Here is a 14,037-nt window from a genome sequence, read left to right on the forward strand (position 1 = left end):
AACAATCCTTTCAGATCTTTCTTCTTACTAGAAGAAAACATTTCTTCTAAAAAAACTCCCAAACCATTTCAAGGAATTGGTACCAACTAACAGCACTGCCAGTAACTTTGCTTCTCTGATCTTCAAGGCCAATCTCCCATTGTATCTTAACTCTTCAAACAGAAATCTTTTTGCTTCAATCTTCTCTTGTTTCCTCAAAACACCCATATTTCCTTCTTCCTCAACAGATGGATGTTGATTCTGACCATTTGCAGGCACTACATTACCATCATTTCTTTGACTGGGTACATTTTCAGCTATTTGACCAACTGATTAGCTCTCTTGGTGGAAGGTGACCTACTGATTATGATCTTCTTTGCACATAACCAAACTATCTTAGCCTACTTTCTCTCATTTTATCACCTATTGGAGTTACTTCTAAGTTCCTACGAATAACTTCATCTCTGATTCTAGCCTTTTTAGTTTTTCCACTCATCCATCAGGAATCACTCTTAAGTTTTCATATTTAGGAGTGACTCTTGTGACTGGGGGATAGCTTCCAGGAATCAGGGTGCGATTCTTGAAGTGATTCCTGACTTGGCAATGACATGTCTGTGCCAATTGCAAACCAAGTAATGTGGTGACAGTTGAATTGTCATGTTAATTTAAGTATGAGGGCATTATTGTCATTGCACTTTTATTTTAAAATACAATGGAATTGTCTGATTGCCTATTATTCTTTATTATCAAATGTAGGGTTTGTTCTCTTTTCTTCTTCTCTCATCATTTTTAATTACAGGCTCATCAAGTAAATAGAGTCAAATTGGTATCAGAGCATTAGTAACAACCTTCCTGTAGTCTCTGCCTCTCTGTAAGATGCCTTACTGATGCCACTGCCCATATGGATGATATTGGGAAGCACACGATGGACCTGCACCACAACAGAAAAAAACCTAGATCCTGGTAAGGTTCAATTTTAAAGTTGCTTTAATGCATTTTTCTGAAGGGTTGGATGGATATTAATATTTTTAAGCATTTTATAGTAAAAAAATAATAATACCAGTCTGTGTTTTTTGATCTGTGTTGATGCATGGGAGTTTTTGAACAGGATCAATAATGTTTAACTCTTAGTGCTTCATGTGATGATTTGCCACAAATTTGGGAATTTTCTGAAATTGTTCGAATACTTGGCAGATTGTTTTTATTTATATAATGCTTCCTAGCATGTTTTTTCTGCCTTTTGTGCTGTATGACTATGTTTTTTTTTTCCATTTTTGGCCTTTGGAACCGTGCATGAAGATCTGAGAGGTAAACCATCAAGAGATTGAAACTGGCAAGCCAGTGGGAAAGTTGAAAGGGAGGTTGATGAGTAGGTGTGTTGTGACAGAGTGAGGAAAGTTGGCTTGGAAAAAATAGTGGAAGTGGAAATCCAAGTTAGCAAAATTTTAGGGTTATCTTTTCTGGGAGGGAAGAATTTGCAAGAAAAGTGTTTTGGGAGTTGGAACAAAGATCCGGTGAACAAATTAAGCTTTAAGGGGTAGAGCATATTGATGAAAGTTGTTTGATTGGATGCTGGTTTGGGATGCTTTGGTTGTGTATGTTTAGTTTTTGTTTTTTGTTTTATTGTTTTTATAATGGACCTTGTTTTTCTGTTTCTAAGGGTTGGGAAAGAAAGTTTCATATTTGAAAAGATTTAAGGGTTTGGGTTCAAGTTTTGTTTCTTTGTGGGTGATATCTAATAACCTAGGTGTAATTGTTTCTCCTTTTTTCTAATAATATTTCCTTTTTTATTACCTTAAAAAATCTATGGTCTGGGGTGCAAGTCTGGCTGGGTTAGGTCAGGTTGAGGTCAACCCTAGCTCAACCCAAGGTTATGAACCCCCAATCCTAACCCTAACCCAACCTGACTTTTCTCATCCTTTTAAAATCTCATAAAATCTCTTAAATTCTTTTAGTCTTTGAATAGGATGCCTAAATTCTAATTTTATAACCATAATTTTAATTGGCATTTGCTTGTTTAATGCTTTTATTGGTTCTTTTAGTAGAAAAATGAAAGGAATGTTTCAAATGATTGGAGTTCATCTTGAATTATGATAGATCTATTGAAAATCTAAAATCATGAAATCAGCAAAAAATAAAACATAGAACTATGGAATGAAACCCTAATAACAGCTTGTCATTAGGGTTAAGGTTAGGGCTTAAAATTAAGACAAATGGATTATGATAATATGTATGCAAAATAGCAATAGAAGAGCTGGGTCCAGGTTGGGTTGCCTGAAAGGTGAAACTAACCCAACTCGAAGTGAAGTTGGGTTGACAAAACCTTGTATGTGTGGAGGAGCAATAAACAATTAATGGTGGTGATACAGATTCATTGGGGGCATCCAAATATAAGAACAATAAAAAAAATTGTTTGGTAGAAAAGATTAAAATGGTGAAAATGAGATAATTCAAGTTTCGGTGTAAACTGAAGAATTTATATACCTGAATTAATGTTAGTCCTTTAGAAATGTTGGTTAAATTCTTCTGAAGAAGAACTTGTGGTATGTTCTTGGCTTTAATGGCTATTTGCAGAATTAGGGAGAGGGGAACTCTTGCTGTTGGTGTAAGCAGCAATCCGAAAGAGAACAACCAGAACTTACTAAACTGCAATTTTTTCTTTAGACCAATTCTTCTTAAATTGCAATTACAATGACTCTATTTCATAGACTCAATATATGAGCTCGAATGTCCCTTTACAGAATCCAATTTGGACTACAAAACTTACCCAGAACAATTTCTAATTGCTTAAGACAAATGCATAGGTAACTCAAAGGGACACTCCAATAAGGACTCTAATTCCTAAATCAATCTGTAAATCATTACCAGTTTTACTAAGACCAATTTACTTTAAAGACACCAGAAATTACTAAAAAATAGTAATTACAAGTGTTTACTATAAATAGTGAGTTTGAAAGTTACCATAAGTAGTAATTACAAAATAACAATAAAATTCTTAAAAACAGAACCCTGTTCTTAAGACGCTTACAATTAAAAAAATAAAAAAAAAACCTGAAACAACAAATATCCTATCACCCAAAAATTCTGAAATTGGTGTAGGAATTGGAATTTGAAAACTGATTTAATTCTCCATGGGTTCTTTCCTTGCTTCCCTATCTTCTTCAGGTGGATAGGTTAGTCCTGAGTAGAGTATAGGACATTGGACCATGGAGTCTTTGAGTTATCATGGCTGAAGATCTTCTTGGATTGTTGGGTCTGGAGTTTGAAGGACTTAATGTGGTTGGAGTTGAATGGTTGGAGCTATTTGGGATCTCATTTCCTTAGTGATATCTGATCACTTGATTTTGTATTTTTCCCTTTTCTATCAGTAAAATTTTTATTTACAATCAGAGAAAATGGTAAATGCTTCAAAAATAGGATATGTACCATGGTTTGGTCCAATGGAATCTTTTAGACCTTTTCATCAGGTGAATTATGGGTTTCTTTCTTGTTTCAGATTCAGTGACTATTTGCTTCATAAGTCTGACCTGTTGTTAACTATTTGCGTCATGAATCTGTTAAATGGAAGCTTGAATCAAGTTAAAACACGTTATATGCTCTCTGGTTTACTGGGAAAGTAAGACAATATTTTTTTTTGATTCATGGAAAGTAAGACAATATCAATTTTATGTTGTACACAGTCAAAATCATATGAAATATCTTTGAGCCTACATACTAATGATGTAACATGATTTGTTGATCTAATTTCCATACTTGTATCATTCAGTGGTTTAACCTAGCCTTTAGCCATCACCTTTTTTTGACTGGTCCAATTGATCTCTTTAGTTAATTTTAGGATTTACTTGTCTGCTAAATTCTTTAGTTAATTCCTTGGAGTGCAATTATTTCTCTTTTAATTACCTTATGTTTACCTCCTTTCCCATTTGTACAGTTTTCTGATTCCCTAGTTGATTCCTCGACTCCATATTTAATCCATTCCTAACAAGGGAGTACCAAGTAATAGTTGTGACTCCAAATATGCACGACTCATGTGACACTTATCTCCTTGTAATTGTTTCCTCTGTAATGCGAGTGAAAAAACTATTTGCCATTTGTTAATCTCTTGCCTGTTTACTATAGGAATTTGGAATGGTTCTTAAACTCTCTTAGGTTGTTGGTGGGCTCCTGTTGATATGAAAAGCCTTTTCAAGAACTCTTTTTTTTCAGACCACTGAGGAAAAGAGGATAAATTATGTGGAGACGTACTAGGGCAGAAATGATTTATACCATTTGAGAAGAGAGAAATGAAAGAATATTCAATAGGAAGTGTTGGTGAAGAAATACAATCATTGAGAGTATCATGATTAAGGTGATTCATTGGGTTAAAGCATTGAGACTGTTTGACAGTTTCTCCATGGAGGACTTAGAAGATGGAATTCCATTGCAGATTTTTCATCCTCAAGGCCTATAATTTTGCAATGGATGAACCAAGTTCAAATGGATTAAATTAAACTTTAACGACAGCAGCATTGTTAATCTGGGACCCTCTGGAATAGGAGGCCTTTTCAGAGATAGTAATAGGTCAATACTTTCCTTTTACTTGAGTCCTATAGGATATGGAAACTCTACAAAGGCAGATCTGGCAGCAGTACTCCAAGGATTAAGACTGGCTAGATCACTGAACTTCAGTAGTGTAATTGCAGAAGAGGATCAGAGTGGGCATGGACTAGTTAAGAAACAAAAGCAAGGTTACATGCAAGCATGACAACATGAAAGAAATACAGGAGTTGGGTAGAGTGAAAATTAGTAGCTGTTTATGTTTACATAGATCAGCCAATTGTATCGCAGTTGGTTTGTCTAATTAAGATGTGAACAGGACTACAGAAAGACGGTTATTTTGGGTGTCATATAATCAGTGTTTTAAAAGGCGTGCCTCAGGCACAGAGGCGAGGCACTTTTCATTTAACTTTCCTATAGTCTTAGCCGGTGAGTTTTATACTTTCCAGCCTAGATGCCTTGCCCAGGCTAAGGCGCACAACAATTAGACAGGTGCTTGCCTTAGGCCAGGCAATAGGCGGCCCAAGCGAGTGCCTGGATAATGTCTTTAAACAATTTTGAAAATACCATAAAATATTAAAAAACACAAAATAGGAAGCGTGGGAGAAAAGGAAACCGAATCGACAGGGTCTTTGCCAAAGCAACCAAAAGAAAAAAAGAAAGTCTGAAAGTGAAGGGAAGAGTTTCTTCGTCCAAAGTCCAAACCAGAGGAAGCCGAAGCTCATCCAGTTCAAGCTCCTGTTTGTCCAAGCCTGAATCGAACAGAGCTACAGATATCAAGTATGTATATTTCTGCGGCAGTGTGGCTGAGAAAACAGGGGCTCCAGCCTATTTTTTTGAGCAATTACAGAAACTCAGCCACTTCTTCTTCTTCGTACACAAACTTGCACAAAAACAGGGGCTCCGCCTCCATTTGTGCTCTCCACTCCTAGTCATCTCCAAGTTATTATTGACAATGCATTAAATTATGTCTTAGCCAGTGAGTTTTATACTTTGTTATTATCTTTTGATTTAAGAGTCATAGTTCTTAAGTTTCTATTTCTTGAATTTTTTTTCTTATTTTATTAGGGAAGTTTTTGATGGAAAAGCATTCTCATCTGACATGGACACCGTGTGCTGCCCATTGTTTGGACTTGATATTGGGAAGTTGTCTACTGTGAAGAGAACAATTGAGAAGGCAATTGCACTTATGGGGTATATTTATAACCATCCAGGTTTATTGAACATAATGAGGAAGTTTACAAATTAGAGAGAATTGATTAGGCCAACAAATACCTATTTTGCTACTTTCTCACATTGTAGAGTATATACAAACAAAAGAAGAATTTGAGAGATTTGTTTAACTCAAAGGAATGGAATGGTAGCAGTTGGATAAAATAAGCAAAAGGGAAAAGAGTAGGGGAGATAGTCATGATGCCCACATTTTGGAATAATGTCATTTTTACTCTTAAAGTGTGTAGCCCTCTTGTTCGTGTATTAAGGTTGGTAGATCATGAAAACAAGCCTTCCATGGGTTATATTTATGAGAGCTATGGACAGGGCAAAGGAGGCCATTGACGAAGCATTTGGTGGAAGGAAAGAAAAATATGGAGACATTTTTGAAATTATTGATAAGAGGTGGGAATGCCAACTCCACCAACCATTCCATGCAGTTGGTTACTTTTTGAACCCACAATTTTATTATGATGATCAAGAGAGAATTAAGTCTGGTGAAGAGATTATGACGGGGATTTTTAAAGTAATTGAGATGCTTGAAAAGGACAAGAACAAGAGAAGTGTAATCATTAATGAAATATCCAAGTACAAGAATGCAAAAGGCACTTTTGGTTTTGATATGGCTATTTCCCAGAGGAAGATTAAAGCATCAGGTAAATAATAACATTGATTTAATATAATATTTTATATTCTTAATATTTTTATTTAGTTTAATCACTAATTTATTTAATATTTATACTTTTTAGCTGATTGGTGGACCATATTTGGTGCTTCTACCCTAAATCTACAAAAGATTGCAGTGAAAGTTCTAAGGTTGACATGTAGTGCATCGGGATGTGAGTGAAATTGGAGCGTGTTTGAGCATGTATTGCTAAACTACTACACTAGAATACTTCCATTTTTTTGGATAAACTATCTTAAATTTACACATTTAATTTTTTGAATTAACAAATTCATGCTAAGAAAAGAAATCGGTTGGATCAGAAGCGATTAAATGACTTGGTATTTGTTAAGTTCAACCAGATGCTTAAATAAAGTTTTGACTCACGTACGCGTAGCACCAATGACCCCATTTCATTAAAAGATATAGATGAGTGTAATGAATGGTTAATGGGGGAGGTAGGACATGATGAGGATGGTGCAAAAAATGATTTGGTGTTTGATGATGATCAACTAACATGGGGAGATGTTGCTCGTGCTTTTGGAGTTGAAGAGACACTGAGGTATACAAGATCTAGAGCTTCAACTTCACAAGTAAGAGCAACAAAAGCTAGTGGAAAAAGACTAAGACAGCTTCAATTGGAAGATGAAGAAGAGGAAGAAGTTGATAATGAAGAAGAAATGGAAGAGGGTTTTGATGAGTACAAGTCATATGACAAAGAAGATGAAGTTGAACTTCCTAGTGAAGATGAAGAGGATGCTGATTGTCTATGACTCTTTTTTTTTTTTTGTAGAAAATTGTCTATGACTCATTTTTGGGTAGAAAACTGTCTATAACTCTATGTCTAATCTATATGTCTTTTTTTGAAAGAAGATTGTCCACATCTCTTTTTTTGAAAGAAAATTGCCTATGACATGACTCTAACTCTATGTGATTGTGTTGCATTAATGGCCTGCAGCTTGCTTGAAGTCTTGAACTTAATGTTGATTATTGAATACTTGAGAACTTGAAATATTTTTTCTTGATTACTGCAGATTTTTGTTGTGGTTTGACATATTAATAGGTTGTTTGTTAATCATTTAATTTAATTTGAAGTTTAGGTATATATTTTTTAATTATATCCTTCAATTTTCTCATTTTTTTTCTGATTTTTCAAAAAAAAGTGCACCTCGCCTTGCACCTTGCACCTCAGGTGCAACATGGCCCTTGTGCCTTTTGCTTTTAAAACACTACATATATGGGATCTTGAGATGTAAAACAAGTTGTAGAAATTTGAGGGCTAGGTTAGGTAGCTTGTTTGCTAGATTAAGGGTGTGGGATGCCAGGCATTTGTATGTATCTCATTCTTTTTTCTTTTTAGTCATACTAAAATTTTCAGTTATCCATTAAAAATGATTCGTGATTGATTCCTGCCTGATTCATTTTGACTCATCTGAGTGAATTAACTAACTACTGCAAGTTAATTTTCTTTGACCTATTCCTGTGAACTTATGTTGAGATCATTGTTTAATACTCACGTAGTCTCACAACACTTGGAATGTTTCTAACCATTTTCTTTATTTTTTGTGAACAACCACTTAACAAAAACTTCAATGAAAACATTTTTCTTTATGCTTAAGTTTATTTTTATTTTTTATTGTTTTGTCTTTTCCTTTCTTTTCTGGTCAAACAAACAAAGCCTAAATAATTTGCATGTTTTTATACACATAATACATATGTGCATATTTTATCTTCTCATCCTTTTTAGTTATCTTTCTCCAAATATGCAGCCAAACCAGAAAAGGATAGAAGCTGCTGCAAGTGTGCAACTCGCTGAATGGTTGAAGAGATGGCCCCAGTTCGCTCAACAGGTTTTGTTGACCCTGGCTGGGAGCATGGCATTGCCCAAGATGAGAGAAAAAAGAAGGTAAAATGCAATTATTGTGGAAAAATAGTTAGTGGTGGAATATATAGATTGAAGCAGCATTTAGCTAGAATTTCTGGTGAAGTTACATATTGTAAAAAGGCTCCAGAGGAAGTATACCTTAAAATGAAAGAAAATCTGGAAGGATGTCGATCTAGTAAGAAACAGAGACAATCTGAAGATGAAGAACAAGCATCCTTGGATTTTCATTCTAATGATGATTATGAAGAGGAAGAAGGGCCTGTTGTCTTTAAAAGAAAGGGAAAACAAGTGACTGGTGATAAGAACTTAGTTATAAGTCTGGCTCCTCTTCGATCATTGGGATATGTGGACCCTGGTTGGGAACATGGCATTGCTCAAGATGATAGGAAAAAAAAGGTAAAATGCAATTATTGTGAAAAAATAGTTAGTGGAGGTATAAACAGGTTTAAACAGCATCTAGCTAGGATCCCTGGCGAGGTTGCATATTGTAAAAAGGCTCCAGAGGAAGTATATCTTAAGATGAAGGAGAACATGAAATGGCACCGAACTGGCAGGAGACAGCGTCGACCTGATGCTAAAGAGATAGCAGCTTTCTACATGCATTCAGATAATGATGATGAAGAGGAGCAAGATGAAGATCTTCTACACAAAGAAAAGATGGTCATTGGTGACAAAAGTTTGGGTAATGACATAAGAAAGAGATTTAGGGGAAGGTCCCCTAGTACTGCTACACCTGGTAGTGAACCTCAGTTGAAAAGGTCAAGATTGGATTCTGTCATTCTAAGGACACCAAGGAGTCAAACACCAACATCCTACAAGCAAGTAAAATCAAAGGCAGCATCTGATAAAAAAACTCGTAAGGAAGTGCTTTCTGCGATTTGCAAATTCTTTTATCATGCTGCAATTCCTTTAAATGCAGCCAACTCCCCATACTTCCATAAGATGCTGGATTTGGTTGCGCAACATGGCCAAGGTCTGAAAGGCCCTTCTAGCCGATTGATATCAGGTCGATTTCTCCAGGATGAAATTGCATCCATTAAGGAGTACCTTGTGGAATTCAAGGTATCTTGGGCAATTACTGGCTGTACCGTCATGGCAGATAGTTGGAAAGATGCACAAGATAGGACACTAATAAACTTTTTGGTATCTTGCCCACGTGGTGTATACTTTGTTTCCTCTGTTGATGCAACAGACATAGTAGAGGATTCTTCAAGCCTCTTTAAATTGTTGGACAAAGTGGTAGAGGAGATGGGTGAGGAAAATGTTGTACAGGTACTTAGCTGTTCCCTTTTTTTGTTCTTTAGGCTCAGTTTGGAAAGAGTACAAATGCAAATACATACAAAATAATACGAAATATAAGGTTTTGCACTCTACATATTTGTATTTGTACTCCTTTCAAACTGAGCCTTATTATCTGGTCATCCTAAACTTTGTTAGATTACCATCCTTATTAGCTGTTATTTCCTTTCTCCTAATCTTACAATATTTTACATGTTAGGTAATCACTGAGAACACTGCCAGTTATAAGGCTGCTGGAAAGATGCTTGAGGAGAAGAGAAAGAATTTATTCTGGACACCTTGTGCTGCCTTTTGTATTGATCGAATGCTTGAAGACTTTGTGAAGATAAAATGGGTTGGAGAGTGCATGGAAAAAGGCAAGAAAATCACAAAATTTATATACAACCGAACATGGTTGTTAAATCTCATGAAAAAAGAATTCACAGAGGGGCAGGAACTTCTACGGCCAGCTATTACAAGGTTTTCCACCAGTTTTGCTACTTTACAAAGCTTGTTGGACCATAGGATTGGGCTCAAAAAAATGTTCCAATCAAATAAATGGCTCTCATCCCAGTTCTCCAAATTAGATGAAGGTATGGAAGTGGAAAAAGTTGTATTGAATTCTACATTTTGGAAGAAGATGCAGTATGTGAGAAAATCTGTGGACCCAATTTTGCAAGTACTTCAAAAGGTGGATAGTGAGAAAAGCCTGTCAGTGCCATGCATTTATAACGATATGTATAGAGCTAAGCTTGCAATTAAGGCTATTCATGGTGATGATCTGAGGAAATATGGATCATTCTGGACTGTGATAGACAATCACTGGAATTCATTATTCCACCATCCTCTATATGTTGCAGCTTACTTCCTTAATCCATCATACCGCTATCGCCCCGATTTTCTAGCGGTATGAGAAACAATGATGATTTGAGATTTGCAATTTCCACTTTTTTTTTCTATTTTTTCAGAATTTAGTGTGCTATGTTTTTTCTACCTAATTGTAGCATCCTGAAGTAATTCGTGGATTGAACGAATGCATAGTTCGACTTGAACCGGATAATGGAAGGAGGATTGCTGCATCTATGCAGGTAATTTTGTTGTTTAAATGTTTTAATATTTATTACTTTCAATTTATGCTTTATTTTAGCCAAAACTGTTTAAAATATTCTGATAATATTGTTTTAGATTTCTGATTTTGTCTCTGCAAAAGCCGACTTTGGAACTGAATTAGCCATAAGTACAAGAACAGAGCTTGATCCAGGTGATAATATTTAATACTAAGCAACTAAATTATTTATCAGTGCTTTTTGTGTATATAATTGTGAGACTGCACTTGGCTGTATGGCCTGTTCTTCAATAATAAATCATTTGCATTGTTCACTGCTTTCTACTTGTTAGCTGCATGGTGGCAACAACATGGTATAAATTGCTTGGAGCTGCAACGGATAGCCATCCGCATATTAAGTCAGACATGCTCATCTTTTGGATGTGAGCATAACTGGAGTACGTATGATCAGATTCATAGCAAGAGACGCAATCGTTTAGGTCAAAAAAGATTGAATGATCTTATATATGTCCACTACAACTTGCGTCTTAGAGAACGACAGTTAAGAAGGAAGTCTGATGATTCTTTCTGCCTAGACAATGTGCTGCTAGAGAGCCTACTGGATGACTGGATTGTGGAGACAGAGAAACAAGCTTTGCAGGAAGATGAGGTTCTTTCTAGAATTTCTTTCTTCATCTTTCTTTGTTTTCCTTTCACAATTGAACATAAAAGTCATTGGTTATCTTTGGTTGTAGGAAATTCTTTATAATGAGATGGAGCAAACTGAAGCAGATGAAAATGAGGTAAATGAAAATGAAGATGGAAATGCAGAAGGAAGAAAGGGAGCTGTGGAAATGGGAGTATTGCCTCTTGTAGTTACTCCAATGGAGGTTAATCCTGCCACTATGGTCGCTGCCACTGATGATGATGATGATCTCGACTTTCTTGATGATGATTTGACTGATTAGGTTAATGTGGATCATCTCAACATGGATGTAGTCAATTAGAGCAGCACTAGAATTACTGAACATTGATAAATGCAGTGCATGGAAATTGCAAAAGCAATTCTGTTGATGTAATTTGTTCTGTAATTTATTATTCCAAAGGTAATAACACTTAGCAAATTGATTGAAGTTGATGATTCCCGTTCTTTCTATATTGACGCCTTTCTAGGAAAACCGTGATTGGTTGCAGAGAGTATAAATGGCCTCAATTTTGATTTATCTACATACTCTGCTACTTCACCGAGTATACTGAAATCTTTCTCCTTATTATCTTTCCTGTTTTAGGTTTTCTGTTTTTCATTTTCTTATTAGTTTATTGACCAACATTTTGGAGGCTCCGGTGCAACTTTTTCCAATTAGCCATTCAAGGTGTATAGGTTGTTCCCAGTCATGAGTTTGCAGACCATGGTGAGAATACTGGGTTCCTAATAAATAAGTTATATAGTGGATATAATTTGATGAGGAAAACAAAAAATATGAGCTTGAAAAAATAGATTTCTGTTCCTGATTTTGCCTCATGGCCATTACAGGTCAAAAGCAAGAAGTTTCATTGACAGGTAACTTTCTCCTATATACATCTTCGATACTTAGTTCTATTTTCCACCCTCCAGACAATGAATGCCATGATATTTTTATTCTCAAAAATGGCTTTTCAACTTCCTGGTGGTGCACACCAGGAGAAAAAGTCATGTTTTGATTCTTTTTCTGTTTTCCTTATTCTTTTCCTGGTATTTCCCTCATTACATGATTCACCATTACTGTCATTAGTTCAGACGTTCTAATGGTCTTCTATGTGATTGCCATGCAGAGCTCATCAAATGCATAGAGTAATATCATTTTAAATCCATCACTTGATGTAAGCCCACCAGGTAGATGAATTTTAAATTTTTTGATCTGTGTTTGGAATTATCAATATTACCTGGATGAAATTGTACGTGTCCCATCCAAATACACTGTCCAGATGTGGCATAACAAATGGATATCACGTATCAACTACCCAGTCGAGTTCATACTTCATACTATGCTTATACCGTTGATGGTTTGATGTAATAATGTTCTCTTTGTTGGTCAAAAAACGCTATTCCTATTTCATTGGGACCTATTGGTCAAAATTCTTCTGTCTTTATTTCTTTTACAGTATTCTACAATTGAGCCAAGATGGAAAAATGTGGTACTCACCGGCGGTGAGATCTCTTGTTAGTTATTGTCAGATTTTTTTTTCTTTTATTTTTTCCTTTTGAGGGAATCTCTTCTAATATTTCAAAGCTCCAGATTAGAAGAGGCTGGTAGAACAATTTGCCACCACTGATCACATATGTGATCAAAGGATGGTTCCCTGAACTATTTGTTAATGGATACCCACTTGAAGAGGAGTCTTTCAGCTCTGCCTATAACGATCTCCAGTTGAGGACTAATACCCCTGAAGATCCGGTTGTTCCCCTCTCCCCATTACACCCAGCAGCAAGGTTCAAAATTTCTTATGCATTGGGCTGTATCGGCTGATACGCATCATATCAGGGGCTTCTTGATATGCCCCTACAAGGGGTGTTTCGGGATTTGACCCGGTTCAAGGGGTAGATAGGCCTTAAATCGACTGCTCTGAACCAGGTTTAGAAAAGAAAACTAAAACAAAAAATAGGGGAGTGAGTCCCGATACAGTCTGATATGCAGTATCGATATTTTGAACCTTGCCCAGCAGATTGCCAAAGGCCAAGTTTCAGGCCAAGCAGAAAACATGCAAAGAATGTCACCAGGAGACACCCAAACTTTACCAAAAATCCGGACGAAGTGAGACTACACTGCAAAAGAAAACGGGCAGCACAGAATAAGATGGATGACCGACTCCCACCTACTATCAATTGTTTGAATCTTATTCAGGATGGCAGCCCAATAAAAAAAGGCCACCTTGGATGGAGCATCTGACTTTCAAATCTATTTCCAGGGAACTTAAGCTGAGTTATGATCTGTAAGAAGAGAAAGACTTCACCGAAAAAGCATCATTAAAACTCCATAGCTACCATTTCTTGTCGAGCACACCAGGGTTTGGACTACAAGAAGGAACTCAATTCTTCAACTTCCCAATCTTGGATGTTTCTTCTTAGACATGGGCCCACTTGAAAAATGTGGGAGGAAGGAGAAAGCCAAAGGTAAAGAGCCACACCAAATGTCCTTCCAAAACCTAATATTTTTCCCATTTTCCCACCTTGAAAGAACACAATTAAGAGGACAGATCCAGATTCTTCATGATGCCTTTATAACAACTAGTGCCATAGGATTGGGATGCAATGTTTGTAAGCAAGCCTAGATCCTCCTCCCTATACTTATATTGGATAAGCTTCCTCCACAAAGCATCTCTCTCCACCTCAAACCGCTAGATCATTTGCCTAGAGGTGTAAAGTGGGCCGTGCCACCCTCAGTGAAAATTTTGGGGGTC

General features: G+C 36.3%; 1 protein-coding gene across 3 annotated transcripts in view; it reads left to right on the forward strand.

The window, feature by feature from the left end:
* The window catches only part of LOC104604119 (hAT dimerization domain-containing protein), a 33,589-nt gene extending 21,834 nt beyond the window's left edge, over positions 1–11,755 (forward strand). For 2 of the 3 annotated variants that reach the window (XM_010268348.3, XM_010268349.3), the window contains exons 2-8: positions 779–942; positions 8,161–9,548; positions 9,775–10,461; positions 10,559–10,642; positions 10,740–10,815; positions 10,953–11,269; positions 11,355–11,755. In XM_010268348.3, the coding sequence (XP_010266650.1) occupies positions 8,208–9,548; positions 9,775–10,461; positions 10,559–10,642; positions 10,740–10,815; positions 10,953–11,269; positions 11,355–11,567 (2,718 nt within the window). In that variant the 5' untranslated portion in view covers positions 779–942; positions 8,161–8,207 and the 3' untranslated portion in view covers positions 11,568–11,755. Of the gene's footprint in view, positions 1–778; positions 943–8,138; positions 9,549–9,774; positions 10,462–10,558; positions 10,643–10,739; positions 10,816–10,952; positions 11,270–11,354 lie in introns of all 3 variants that reach the window. The other variant, XM_010268350.3, reaches the window with a different exon arrangement.
* Positions 11,756–14,037: the final 2,282 nt, after the last annotated feature.

Source organism: Nelumbo nucifera, chromosome 2, assembly GCF_055504915.1.
Source record: "Nelumbo nucifera cultivar China Antique chromosome 2, China Antique-T2T, whole genome shotgun sequence".
Lineage (NCBI taxonomy): Eukaryota > Viridiplantae > Streptophyta > Magnoliopsida > Proteales > Nelumbonaceae > Nelumbo > Nelumbo nucifera.